At 41.3% G+C, this 13,854-nt stretch overlaps 1 protein-coding gene across 1 annotated transcript; it reads right to left on the minus strand.

Moving 5' to 3' along the window:
* Positions 1-857: 857 nt before the first annotated feature.
* tars3 (threonyl-tRNA synthetase 3) lies at positions 858-12,224 on the minus strand (the record flags this gene model as incomplete). Its single annotated transcript, XM_080039108.1, has 19 exons — positions 858-1,359; positions 2,009-2,123; positions 2,257-2,329; positions 2,686-2,790; positions 3,215-3,315; positions 3,410-3,487; positions 4,019-4,156; positions 4,317-4,479; positions 4,596-4,762; positions 6,723-6,821; positions 8,535-8,681; positions 8,882-8,960; positions 9,057-9,121; positions 9,268-9,385; positions 9,661-9,785; positions 10,401-10,524; positions 11,105-11,292; positions 11,412-11,504; positions 11,886-12,224. 19 exons carry the CDS (start codon positions 12,222-12,224, stop codon positions 1,211-1,213), a joined length of 2,466 nt encoding a protein of 821 aa, XP_079895234.1. The 3' UTR covers positions 858-1,210.
* Between the last annotated feature and the right edge of the window lie 1,630 nt (positions 12,225-13,854).

Consider the following 13,854-nt stretch of genomic DNA (forward strand, 5'->3'; position numbering starts at 1 on the left):
CCCCGATGATTTGATCATCTACCTAAAGGCAGGAAAAGTATTCCCCTGATACTTATGGCTCATGATGTTGTTTTTGTTAGTTTTATACACCCAGCCATTCGCGTTAATTTTAAAAAGCAAAACATATATATTTACAGTTGTCCTAAGAATAATAACAGTTGTTGTGACTGCACATTTGGAATGCCTGGTAATAGTTTCAGAAGTGGCTACAAACCCTTGTTTTCCGGGAGGGTAAACTATTCCCAAATGAAAGGTGAAGAAGGAAAAGGAATAATGTGTACCATCATTTACACACGACTATGAACGCAGCATAACGACCATCAGAGCATCCTGGTCCATCTTGCCACGCCTATCGTGCTCCACCTACTAAAACCCTGTTTAAACCCTGTTATTCATACTTAATAAATTGAAAATATTTTACCCAAGTTTTTTCTTTTAACGCTTTTATGTCATATTTCTGGAGGTCATACATTCATATTTAATTTGGTGTTCGTAGGGTATGACCTCTGTGAAGGACAGGAACATTGTCCTTGGGTAAGAACCAGAGCACTGATATAAAAATAAGGAACAATGGAGAAAAACAAAGTAACAGTTCTTTTCATTCTGTATGAGGACGTGTGGCACTGTATTGCTCCATAGTTAAAGATGACGGGTGAAAGTTGTAATTCCATTGGTGATATCTGTAATCCGGAATAAAGTAAACCAACCGAGTGATGAATTCCTGGAAGGCTGCGTGTCTATAGGCTACAACACCATCAAACTGTTGCTTATCATCACATCAAAAACACTCATCTTTTATTGTTATGAAAGTAAAAGCCCAATCGCTCATATTCAGCGGATTCATTTTATTTCCGGGCTTCCCCATGTTGACAGACCTTTAAGAAAATCATAGTCAAATTCACATAACCTTCATTATGACAATGATCACATGTTTCTTTAAATCATCAAGTTACTTCCCTTTTTAAATAGACTTAAATTACCTTCACGTGATTTCATACTTCACACATCACATACAAAAACATGTCCTTTTCTACCCCTCACACAAGATCACGCAAAGCAGCCCTGTTCATAACCCTTACTAACAGAATATCAGCTCAACAGTTTATTGTGTCTGATTACTGCTTTATGTACTATACTTTCACTGTACCAATCTTTACACATGGCTTTTCTTTGTCTCTGAGACTGGGCGGTTCCCTTTTTATTTTCTTCTTCAGAACTCCTCCTCTGCGTTTTTACAGCGGGATTGTCTGAGCAGGGTGAGGCGAGCCAGCACCTCGGCCACCGTCAGTTCTCCGTGAACCTTGTTGTCCCTCGTGCGCACGTTGACACAGTGAGTCAGCTTCTCCTTCTCTCCCACCACTGCCAAGACAATGAGAAGACACAACAGCTTGACAAGGGCCAGAGTCACATACACCACACACACACACACACACACACACACACACACACACACACACACACACACACACACACACACACACACACACACACACACACACACACACACACACACACACACACACACACACACACACACACACACACACACACACACACACACACACACACACACACACACACACACACACACACACACACACACACCCCTAACATATTCCCAGCTTTGTGCGGCTAAATAAAACAACCAACCAATTAAGTTGAATTATTCCAATGCCTTTACTGACCATCACACACTTATGAAAAGTACCATGTGGAATATGCATTGTCTATTGCACTTGGTTTTCCCCTTACATTGGCTTTCTATAATACTCCCATAAGGGACTTCTGAATTTTTTTCCAGCCGTCTGTGATAATTGTAATAGAGAAAATACAAGAACAGCGTCTTTAAAAACACACTGAATGTTGTGGGACTGGGAGTAACCAAATTCAATGTTCCTTTAAAGTGATTGCAGGCAACTACGGAGAGCAACACAATTGAGCTGAAATGCTTTGTAATCAGTGTTCAATCAGTGCTGCTAAAAGCACATACGTCAGTAGATTTTCTCACCCAGAATGAAGTTATATTGGGCCAACTGAGCGTTGCGGATTTTCTTGTTCAGAAGACAGCCAGAGTCTAGGTCAGCATCGGCCATGAAACCCGCTTCTGTAAACTGCTTACACACCTGACAGGAGGAAGGAAAATCATCGATGAATATACAGTTTGTGAGCATTACACAGATCTAAATACCACCAGTAATGATTGGCTGCATCCATATGTAGTTCAATGTCGTCAAGGTAGGGAAGGAGGAGACATACCGTCTTGGCGTAATCCTCTAAGGATGGGTTGACAGGCACTAACATCACCTGACGTGGAGAGAGCCACAGAGGCCTGGTGGAAGGACAGACAGACTGGTATGAAGCTATGTTCATGGTTATACAATACACCGCTGTTAAGATAATAACATTACATGTCCAGAAAGGGAAGAGGACTTAAAGCTATAGTGTGTAACCTCTGTTGCCCCCATGAGGAATTCCGAGTAATTACAACAACACTGTCATTGCAGCTACATGAGATAAGCCTTTGTAATCGTGTATGGATTTTATTCCTTATGCTGTATGTCCAGGTTTTTTCTTACTAGTAGAATCTACAACTGAAACATTTTGTGGGCGCTAACTAACAATACAGGGGGAAGTTTGGCTTTTCAACACAATGCCATATCTCTCATAACCACCATAACTTCTCACCATTTCCCTGCAAAGTTCTCTGTGAGAATGGCAATCATCCTCTCCACTGAGCCCAGGATGGCCCGATGGATGATGACTGGGCGGGCTTTGTCATCACCGTCATTCCTGCAACACAATGCATCACAAACAGTATTAAGAATGTTTCCCCATTAACTCCACAGTCACCGTAACTGTACCTGACATAATCTAACCTTAATCAATCCTTCTACTGATCTAGAGAGTTATCCCCTTCCATATGAAACACCAGGCTGATTGGACTAATACAAAAATTGTCATTACTATTAACTGCCAGCTGTTTACTGCTGAATACAAAAGGCATTGTGTTTTCCCATGCTGGGTTAACAAATTGACGTTCCTGATGAGGTGATGCTTGATGAGTTCAAATTTAAATCAAAGCCCTAGGTGTCCCCGTGGAACACAGTGCACAAGATGAGACATATTATTCAAGAAAGAGATTAACATGTAATCCTCGGTGCAGTAAAGCACACAGACTCAGCAGCGTGTCAATTTTGTGGATGAGGTGACTCACCCCACAAAGGTCAGGTTGAAGCGGATAGGCAGCTGGAAGTCCAGCTGAATGGTTGCACACTGGTGGTAACGTCCAATCGCATCTTTGATCTTAATGTCAATCTGAAACCGCACAGAAAGAATTGCAGTACTCTCCAGACCTCAAAGCATGAAATGGATTAAAAAGGTATGAAAGGAAAAAAATTATAATTCTGACCTTGGGTCCATAAAAAGCACCGTCTCCAGGGTTGAGTTTCCATGGCTCCCCGAACTCATTCAGGCTGTTCTCCAGTTGCTGCCAATCACAAAGGCATAAGTTAACATAATTCAAATCTAAACAGTGAAAAGCAATTACTGTGAAGTGGGGCCAAGTTCTACTGACGCACAAAATGAAATATAAAACATGCAGTTCAATTCAGTTTGGACACAATTGCATTTACATTTGAAGTGATGCCTTGCCTTGTGCAACTTACAACATCAATAACAGAAAGGAATGAGCAACGTAAGTTATTGACAGCACACCTCCTACAGAAATGCAAGGAACTTCACAATGACTCACACATCCGATACTACTGTATGACCAGACAGCGAGGAGCCAGCTCTCTAATCAACAAGTCAGTGTCAACGTGAGCAGTCATGTGCTTTAAGCCTGAGGTATGGCAAAGTCACTGCATTGTTATATTGTATGCCATTAAAGCAGTGACTCATACATAGGAGAGACTAAGGCACATCTCCTGCTGAATAGTGGGGCGGCCTGAGAAAAAAAGAGTTTAAGTGCATTTTGCACAATGGGTGACCTTGGATTGCGATGCGTGATGCAGTTTACCTTCTCAGCCTGGTTCCACACAGCGATGTCGCCCAGATACTTCTCTGGACGAGTGGAGAGGTGGAGCTGGAAGGAGAAGCCAAAGACGTCGTACACACAGCGTAGGAAGTCCAGACAGCCCTTCATCTCTGACTCGATCTTTAGACAGGAGAAACAGGGAGATGATTCAGACTTTAAGATATGACTCATAACAAGCAGGTGGTAATTTTTCAAAACTGCTTTCCTCATGTTCAAAGACCTAAAAAGTGCAAGTGTAAACCACCAGGAAATCCTAAAAAAAAAGTGCTGATGTGGTCACCTGCTCCATTGTGCAGAATATGTGAGCGTCATCCTGCTGGAAGCGGCGTACTCTGGTCAGCCCGGTCAGAGTTCCAGACAGCTCGTTTCTGTGCAGCACGCCAAAGTCTGCCAGCCTCAGAGGAAGCTCCCTCCACGAGCGAGGCCTGTGGCTGAACATCAGACTACAGGACAAACCGGAGAGCAAGAAATCAGAAGTCTGTGACCTACGGTTTTGATATAAAAGCATGTTCTGGAATCGCTACTTCAAAAGTTCAATCTCAGAGCGCTCTGAATTTACCAGTGTCCGGGGCAGTTCATGGGTTTGAGTGCAAAGACTTCATCCTCCACGGGGAAGGAGAACATGTTCTCGCTGTAGTGTTGCCAGTGGCCAGAGGTCTCCCACAGTTTGCTGTTGTAGATGTTGGGGGAGGCTACTTCCTGGAAGCCTCTTCTCCAGTACTCATCCTAGAAAAACAAACAAACAAATAAGATTCATGACTTCTGGGAAGACAATAGAGCTACTGAAACAGAACTCTTTTAAAATTCCTTTTTAGGGAGCCTACTGTAACATCTGGCCAAGGACTACACATGAAAACAAGCTTTTTTTGCTAAATCTGGCATATTTACAGAAATCACATTTATTTGCACCGTCCCTGTTAAATAAAACATTCAAAATATCGGATCCTGTGGGGTTATCGATTTGTTTTCTTTCAGCAAACCATGTAATGTCAAGTTGAGAATATGTGCAACAGGAAGGAGCATTAAAAAACACAATGTGTGCTCAGTCAGCATCCCCTGAATGAATACGATTTAGCAGAAGATAGATATACTGTACACAACCTACATGTCATGTGCTAAGTGACAACCAACTTTTTAAATTATTGCATTGTTATAAAGCCAGCCTCCAGCATCTGTAAAGCGATCTTCACTGTTTTAGTGATATATTGTAGAAGGGAAATGCATAACTTGTAGCTTGCTTGCTTTTTTGTGTTTTCTTTCCACATTGATAACAGATTGGAGTGACGTGATAATGATCTTGCACCCTGTCTGTGCAAAGTGTGTGAGCTCTCCTTGGCTTGGCCTGGTGTGTTGGTGTGTGTGATGTGAAAGTCTTCAAGATGTCAATGCATCCTTACAAATATGTCACAGAGACCAGTCACCAAACCTAGCAAAACAGTTTATGTCACTGTCAAATCTAGACTTTGTTCAACTCTGGACAATCTTCTCTTAACTGACAACAACAAATCTGTAGCAGTCCTTCAACCCAATTATCAAATGCTAGTATGTGTTAAGTAAAAACCGTTTGCTGTTTTGCTGAAAAGTCCAGTACCCAATGTGAAAATCTTGATTTTTGGTTCTGGCACTTCTGACTAAATACTGTTCAGTTGTTCATATAGTTGGTGTTTGGCAAAAAAAAAAAAAAGCTTTAGAAAAACAGATGGTGGGCTGCATGTCAATGAGCTGCCAATCACTACAAGTACGCTGGAAATGTTAAGCATAGCTGAGTGAGCCTCGTGGGCTCAGGTTGAGAGTGGTTACAAGTGTTTTTTTGGGTTTCATTTGTGAAAGGTTTTTTTCCCCAAACACTCATGTATAGATGCTGGTTCTAACTATAGGATTTTGTTCTGAAATAATGAGTTGTTCAGTGATCTTAAAGAACGTTCTGAATGGATTCGACAATAGGTATTATAAAATCATTATAAAACACTCAACATAACTCAAGCAATTACAAAACAAGTTTAATGGAAATCGCTTAAAAATCCTATAATGATATAAGACATGTTTTTCATAGAAGCCTTTTAGAAAACTGCATGACGGGAAGATTAAAGTGTACACAATACAATGGTCAAAATAAATCCTTTCAAATCCCAGGGTCAAAAACCTCCTTCACATCTATTGAGTTGTACCTAGCTCATCTTTTGACATTGATATTGAATATATTTAAAAATATGAATCTTTCGCATAAAGAAAGGATGCTTTTTGTAAAACAAAAATAAACTGAGCCTCTTCAAAGAAGAAGGTCGGCCATTATCTGAAGGCTTCTGCAGCTCACATCACTCACAATGCTCTAAAAGAACACTGCAACTGTTTTTAACCTGATGCCTTTTATTTATTTTTAATTTAATTTAATTTTTTAGCTGTATGTATTAGCTTGTTTTTATATAGCCTGTTATGAAGTGTAATTTTAGCATTATAGTGTCAATTGTGGTGTACTTTGTTTGTTTGTGTGTGTGTGTGTGTGGCCTTGTGCAAATTCTGCAACTTATTTTCTGCTGCCTGTCTTGGCCAGGACTCCCTGTGAGAAGAGTTACTGTAACTCAATGGGACCTTCCTGGTGAAATAAAGGTTAAATAAAAATAAATAAATAAATGGGAACGTTCTATTTAAAATAGAATGAAACCTTGCGAAGGTCAACCACTCTTACCCTGATGAACTCTGTGAGTGTGTTGTAGATGTAGGCTCCATGTGGCATGAAGAAACAACTGCCGGGGCTCAGGTCATGGAAGAAGAACAGTTCCTGATCCTGTGAAACAGACGGAGATGAGATTTTTTAAGACTTCACATTTCCTTATTAACCGCAGGTACGACCAGCAGGGAGTTATGCAATCATCACACATGAGACTATCTGTTAGCGTATGGCAGCCAAAGAAAAGCTATAAAAGGGAATAAGAAAAATTATAAGGACACAGCTAGGTTTGGTTTAACCCTGGTAGCCAGAAATAAGGACATATCTAATTCATTCATTCCTCAAATACATTAGTACAAGGGTTTCAGCAGGTCCTGTGATTTCCACAACATCCTTGAATGGTAAACAGTGTTTTTAGAACAGCATTGATATGAGTTGTCTCCTTGTGCGTTAGCTTATAACACACCTCTCTGCTAACACTAATAAACGTTGATTATACTGCTTAGTCAATTGCACTTTGATTTTGGAATTTGAGGTTTTGCGGAAAGGTTTTTCATCACACACAATTTGAAGTAAATGAAAGTGTTGAAACTGAAGTTCTCCACCATAGCAGTAGCAGGTGTTTTACATGAAGTGGATCAGAAAATATTCCCTTATTGTAAAAAAAAGTTTAGTTAATCATATCATAAATCCAACCTTGAGCTAATGACAGCAGACTAAGTCGAGTTTGGTTTTGAAAACTGACTTTGAAACACATCAAACACAAATCACGTTGGTTCACAATGAAGGAGACTGCCATGTTAAGACTTATCGAAGATATTTTTGCAGCCATGAGCCTAGGGCTGCATCTTCGAGATCGTGGTCGGCTTGGGATTGTGCCAAAGGCAACATCTTTAGAAACAACATGGCCCTTTCGTCACCTTCCTCCACATGGCATCAACAGCAAGATTTTCCCTCTCACTGTTAATATAGAACTGTGTTGCAACCAGTGCTGACTGAGGTGCTGCCGTCTGCGTCTGCCAGGCTGGGGAAGCAGCTGGGATGCTCAGTGACTCACGTGCAAATAAGAAGAAGCACAGTGCCCTCAACTGGTAGAAAGCTGCAACAGTTGATTTATTGCAACAGCCAAAATAAATTGTGTCCATGTAGTTTTGCCATAGTGGTTTGGCCCTTTAGCCTTTCTGATGATAACTGGATTATACTGGTAAGATAGTCTCCCTTTACTGAAAGGCGGAGTCAGCTATTCTGGAGAATGCTTGTTTTCAAAATCACTTTTTGTTGATTTCAGTGAATATCTTTTCACGATCCATTTCCTGTCTGTACTGTGTGTGTGCTGAAAAAAAGTTCTATTTTTTTTTACATACTAGTTTACAGGGCCTAGGCAGTTTACAGAGCCTAGGCTGTGTATTAACACTGGATTTTTTTTCAGTGCACACAACGTACGTACAGGTAGCGGATCATGAGGATATCTTCGCTGATTTTGACTAAAGGTGATATTTGAAAACAAGCATTCTTCAGAATCGCTGACTCAACCTTTAACCTCTGCCTGATGTAGTGATTTCTTCGTATCTTGTTACATGTGTATTAACAGTTCATGTTTGCCTTGGTGTGGGTTCATTTCAGGGTTTCACCACATCAAGAGAAAAAACCCACAAACCTAGACTCTAACGAGGAAAAAAACTGCTACAAAAAACCTCAGAGGAGATGTGTCAGCCATCACATTATACCAATTCAAATCTAAATTCACTTTGTACTGGGTTTCAGGTTACAGTTCTGGGGCCCGTCAGCCCCGCTGGGTGGGCTTGGACCCGACCGCCTGCAGTGACTCACTTTGCCGATCTTGCGATGATCTCTGTTCTTGGCCTCCTCCTGAAAGCGTTCCCACTCCTTCAGCATCTTTGAGTCTGGGAAGGAAATCCCATAGATCCTCTGCAGAGTCTCCATGTCGGCGCGGCCCTCCCAGTAGGTTGAAGAGTTCTGATGACAAGAGGGAGAAAAAGATGGAAGAATTAACATTTTTATTATTTTAGTTACAGATCTAGGAAATACGTGTTCGGAAATCCAGAGCTTAAAACTGGGAACTCTAAAATAAAATCTGAGAAGAGCATAAATCAGTTTGGTGCTTGTGTAATTTTGAGCACTGAAACCAAAATATCCTGTGTGTATTTCACACATACCTTGTAGATCTTCATGGCCTTGATCTTGCCTGTGTGTCGGACATGGGGACCTCTGCACAAGTCGATCAAGGGCCCACATCTAACCAACAAAGACACAAGAAAAATAGCTCAAACCTCCTCTTTGAATGCATTGAATCCAATGAATATGTGTTCTCCTTTCTTGTAAGAAACCTACCTGTAGACTGTAGTAGTGGGGGTTTTGACTTTCTCATTCAGAATGCGGCACTTGAATTTGTTGTACTGAAAGATATAAACACCTCGGGTTAGTTTCGAAGTCATCCGGAGCAGTTTTTCTGTTTTGGTATGAGGATTTCACTGTGTTTAGATTAAGCAAGAGTGTACACACCAGGCCATGTTAAACAGATTGTGAGACCGTACCCTCTCACCTTAAACATCTTCAACAGAGTCTCCTTGCTGATCTCCAGCCTCTCAAAGGGCTGTTTGTCCTTCACCACAGTCTTACACAGAGATTCCAGGTCCCCAAACTCAGTGCTGGACACTCCCCTGGAAACAGCAAACATGCTCAGCTCAGTAAAAAAAAGCTTGTGGTCAGTGCTGCTCCGACAAGTAGGATGACATTTCTGTAAATACCTAACTGTGGGTGACATGATTATCCTGTGTTTTAACTTAGTACACTAAGACAAAAGGTGATACATTTTTGCTGTATGTGCTCTTTTCAATAACTGATAATAAAAAAAACTACAGATGAAGTGTGAAAATGGTGTAATATGCCAGAGAAATCTGAGCAGAGAAGACAGATAGTGAAAATGCTTGCTCACTTCTGTCCATCCAGGAACATGTCGTAGTAGAATCCATTCTCGATGGGCGGTCCGTAGCACAGACAACCTCCATAGAAGCGCTCCATGGCCTCCCCCAGGATGTGAGCACTGGAGTGCCAATAGACCTATGACATGAGACACAAGGTGAAGATATGTGTGGGGGGAAAAACTGTTAAATAAACGGTCTGCTCAAATAAGATATATGTATATATAAAAATAGTATTCTTTTCACTGATGGTCTTGTTTGCTGTTACATGTCATTCATGGTCATCAGAGGAAAAATTAGACTGTTTCAGAAATATTTAAAAGATCCTTGTAGCACCTTTAAGATGGAAAATGCTCATTTTAAATCAATAAAGTATATTTAAAAATGTACTAATGTAAAACTAGATTTGCAGAACAACAGAATACATCTCAGTGGAGTCCTTCAAGAAGCTCCTGAAGGCCCACCTCTTCTCAGAGGCCTATGACCTCCAACCCGCCCCCACCCCCCTGTGTACACAAACACTGTACTTCCCCCCCTTTTTTGTGAAGCAACCTTGGGTACCTTGAAAGGCGCTATATAAATTCAAATTATTATTATTATTATTATTATTATTATTATTATTATTATTATTATTATTATTATTATTATTATTATTATTATTATTATTATTATCTCAGAGGTTTCGCTCTGTAGCCACTAGCCATGTGATAAAACACTTTTTATTTTTTATTTCTTTAAATAACTATGTACTTACAGCCTGAGCATCGTCATTGTCAAAGCGCAGGATCTCAATAGAGCAGTCCTGCTCCAGAGGTCTGTCCAGGTCCCACAGCTCCCCATTCACACGAGAAATCACTGCGTTGTCTGCCAGGCCCTGGCTGACAGATGGCAAGAGAGTTTCCTCAGACATGCTCCACATCCCACTGTGTTATTTCTATCATTGTATTCATTGAAAAGAAAAGGAATACGGTCGTGGAGAAGGAAATTAAACAGTGTCTCCCTTTAATATGTCTGTTTGTCTCAAAATGTTTTAGTCTTTTAAAAGGTTAATAATTCATTATAGTGATCATGTAAGCAGCCATTAAAGGAGGAGTCTGAGATTCTGGAGAATGCTTGTCCAAATCCATTTGTCAAAATCCGTGAATATCTCCTCACGATACGCTACCTTATCTGTACTGAAAAATACCTGATGTTAATACACAGCCTAGGCAATGTAAACTGGGACGTTGTTAGCTACGGTGGGCCCCCTTTGTTTACATACCTGTTCACAGAGCATAGACTGTGTATAAACAGCAGTTTTTTTTAAATCAGCGCACACACAGTACAGACAGGGAGTGGATCGTGAGGAGATATTCACAAATTCTGACAAAAATGCAATTTTGTCAACAAGCCTTTTAATCAATGATACAAATGCTGTCTGAACATTAGGGGATCTGTACGGCTCTGCTTAGAACTAACCTGATATCGCAAGCCAACTGGTATGGTGTGGTGAGCCAAGCCTTGCCCTCCACTTTACTCCCATTGGGCAGCTCCACAGTGATGGGCTTACTGTCTGCAGCTCTCTTTGCCAGCAGGGCATCACTCTCCTTCTTCAGCTCCTCATACAAGCTGAGGCGCTCTGCAATGTATCCAGGCAACGGCTTCAGCTAGAGTGGGAATAGTTAGGAATAACAATCTAAGTCAATATGGTAATGCATTCTGGGAAAACATGAGCATGACCAGAGCTCGAGGCTTGTTGTTTTCACCAAGGTCCATTATTAATCACCTCTTTCACACCTCCGCCTGCGCCTTGTCCCTTTTCCTGCTTCTTCTCCTTCTTGTTGTTCCTCTCAGCTGGTTTGGCATCTCGGGTTGCCACCTGTCAACAAACAGAGTGGGGTGTGTCTGTGTGTGTTTAGGTTCGTGTCACTATTTCATTATGAGGCAAATGCTATTGCTCTCAGGGGAAAATGTTGAGCATCCAAAGTGTGTGTGTGTGTGTGTGTGTGTGTGTGTGTGTGTGTGTGTGTGTGTGTGTGTGTGTGTGTGTGTGTGTGTGTGTGTGTGTGTGTGTGTGTGTGTGTGTGTGTGTGTGTGTGTGTGTGTGTGTGTAAACTCTGTGAAATGTAGAGGGGGTATCTATTTCTGGAAACTTTGCCATTTGGCTTCATTGGACAGAGGCCCGCTCCTCATAGTGGAGAATTACTATCACATAAACTTACAAATTAAGCTATTTGAACTGGATGATAGGCCGACTTACTTTCTCAGGCTTTACAACGGCTTTATTATCAGCCTGGTTGTTTGGCTGCTGATCTTTTCTGGTGTTTTTCTGTGGAGCTTTGTCACACTTGTCTCCTTGTTGCCTCTTGCCCTGCGTCTCTAGCTGCTGCTCTGCCTTCAGACCCCGGCGGAGGTGCAGAAGCCGGTACCTGAGCTTCTCATTCTCGGTCTGGAGGCTCTCCAGCTCCGGGGAAACTACCGACACACCGGCGGGGACCTGACCTCGGCTCAGTCCATCACGGAGAGAGGATATTTCCGTGGTAAGGAGCCGGATTTGCTCCTCCTGTGCGGTCAAACGTGCAGCAAGGCACTCCGCCATTTTTAAAAAGACCATCACACAGCCACAATGACAGCTAACTTCCGGCCAGGGGTTTTGAAAATAAAACAAGCAACCAGAATAATATTTTTTCTAACAAATTATACTATGGAAAATTATATGAATTTATACGCTATTGAAATATATTAAATAAAATGTAGGTGTGAGGAAGTCAAGTTTATGTGGACGAGTGGAGCTGTAAGTAGGCCTATTCAGACAAAGTTATAAATTGTAACCATAATGATGTTACAAATAGACCTTTGAGAAAATGTACTATTAAAAAAAGCGAGAAATAATTTGTAATTATACGAAAATAAAGTCCTAATTTAACTCTACAGGAAGAATATTATCAGAATGAAGTCGTAAATTAAGGTGTTTTTTATTTTAATAAACAGCCTGTTTTAAAAATGAGAAACGTGAAGAACCATTTACTTTCTGGTCTGCCTTCCTACAGAACAAGAACCATGTAATGCATTTATAGATTTTATATTTTGAAGGCGTTGCTCCCAGGCAGCTCCTTTCCGGCCAGACGTTGCAGTATCAGAGCACCACCGCTAGTCGGCAGTGTCTCCTTCCCTGAGATATGTTTATGTCAGCTGGTCACAGCAGTGTAGCAGCGTGTACCCAAGCCGTCTCTGCAGTGTAAACACATATTTACAGTCGTTTTCCCGGAGATTTGTTGGCCTATAGGTAGGTATCAGCTATTTTACTTCATGCTGTAAAGCAAAACGTTGACATGAGCGCGGAAAGTGCTTATTTATTCAGCTTTATGTTGGGCTAACAGCGGGCTTCATCTACAGTAGCTGTAACGAGCTACCTGTTCATTGCCAGCACAGTACAGTCACTGTGCTACTTTAGCTAGCTCCCAAACTGAGATGCATCATATTCAATTCAACCATTAAGTTTAAGTGTGCAGCTCCCTTGCTTCCCAGTCAGAATATCATTTAACGTATGTCTGAAACTTGGCGCATTCATGAAGCAAAGGAAACTGTAAACCAGATAATTCAGTGAACTTTGAACTTGTTGGTGCAAACTAACGTCACACCTTACATGCTACTTTGCAATACTTTCATATTTGTTTATTACTGTCAACCATTTGACCATTGTGTTTGTCAATCATATACAGTTTACTATAAATGGCTTACAGTGGGGAAGTACTTGACTACTAGTACTTGTACTCTAAATGGTGTAGCAGCTGTAGTAGCTATCCACTCCATGAAGCACTGTTATAAATCATCCCCTACTTTCGTGACTCTACCAGGTCAAACTAAGGATGTGCATTCTGCAACTGACTGTGACCCCTGACCTCTCCTTAGTAGGGTGTGGGTCTCTCAGGCCATTTGTTTGCTATACATTATATATATATGAAAATCATATTGATCTCAATTTCCAGCCCAGACCTGCATTGGAGATTTGATGTTGCTGTCGTCAGCATGGCTTCAACCTCCAGCTTTGCTCCACCAAAACTGTCTGATTACATCCTCACAGAGCGGCTGGGCAGTGGAACCTATGCTACCGTCTACAAAGCATACAGAAAGGTGCGTTTGAGGAGTGGAGGAGTTAACGTATATTCTATTTCAATGCAGCATTGGACTCAGGTTTCCAGCACTGAGGTTCCCTGTCCTTCACTTGA

The sequence above is a fragment of the Ammodytes marinus genome (genome assembly GCF_949987685.1).
Source record: "Ammodytes marinus genome assembly, chromosome: 1".
NCBI classification, from domain to species: Eukaryota; Metazoa; Chordata; class Actinopteri; order Uranoscopiformes; family Ammodytidae; genus Ammodytes; species Ammodytes marinus.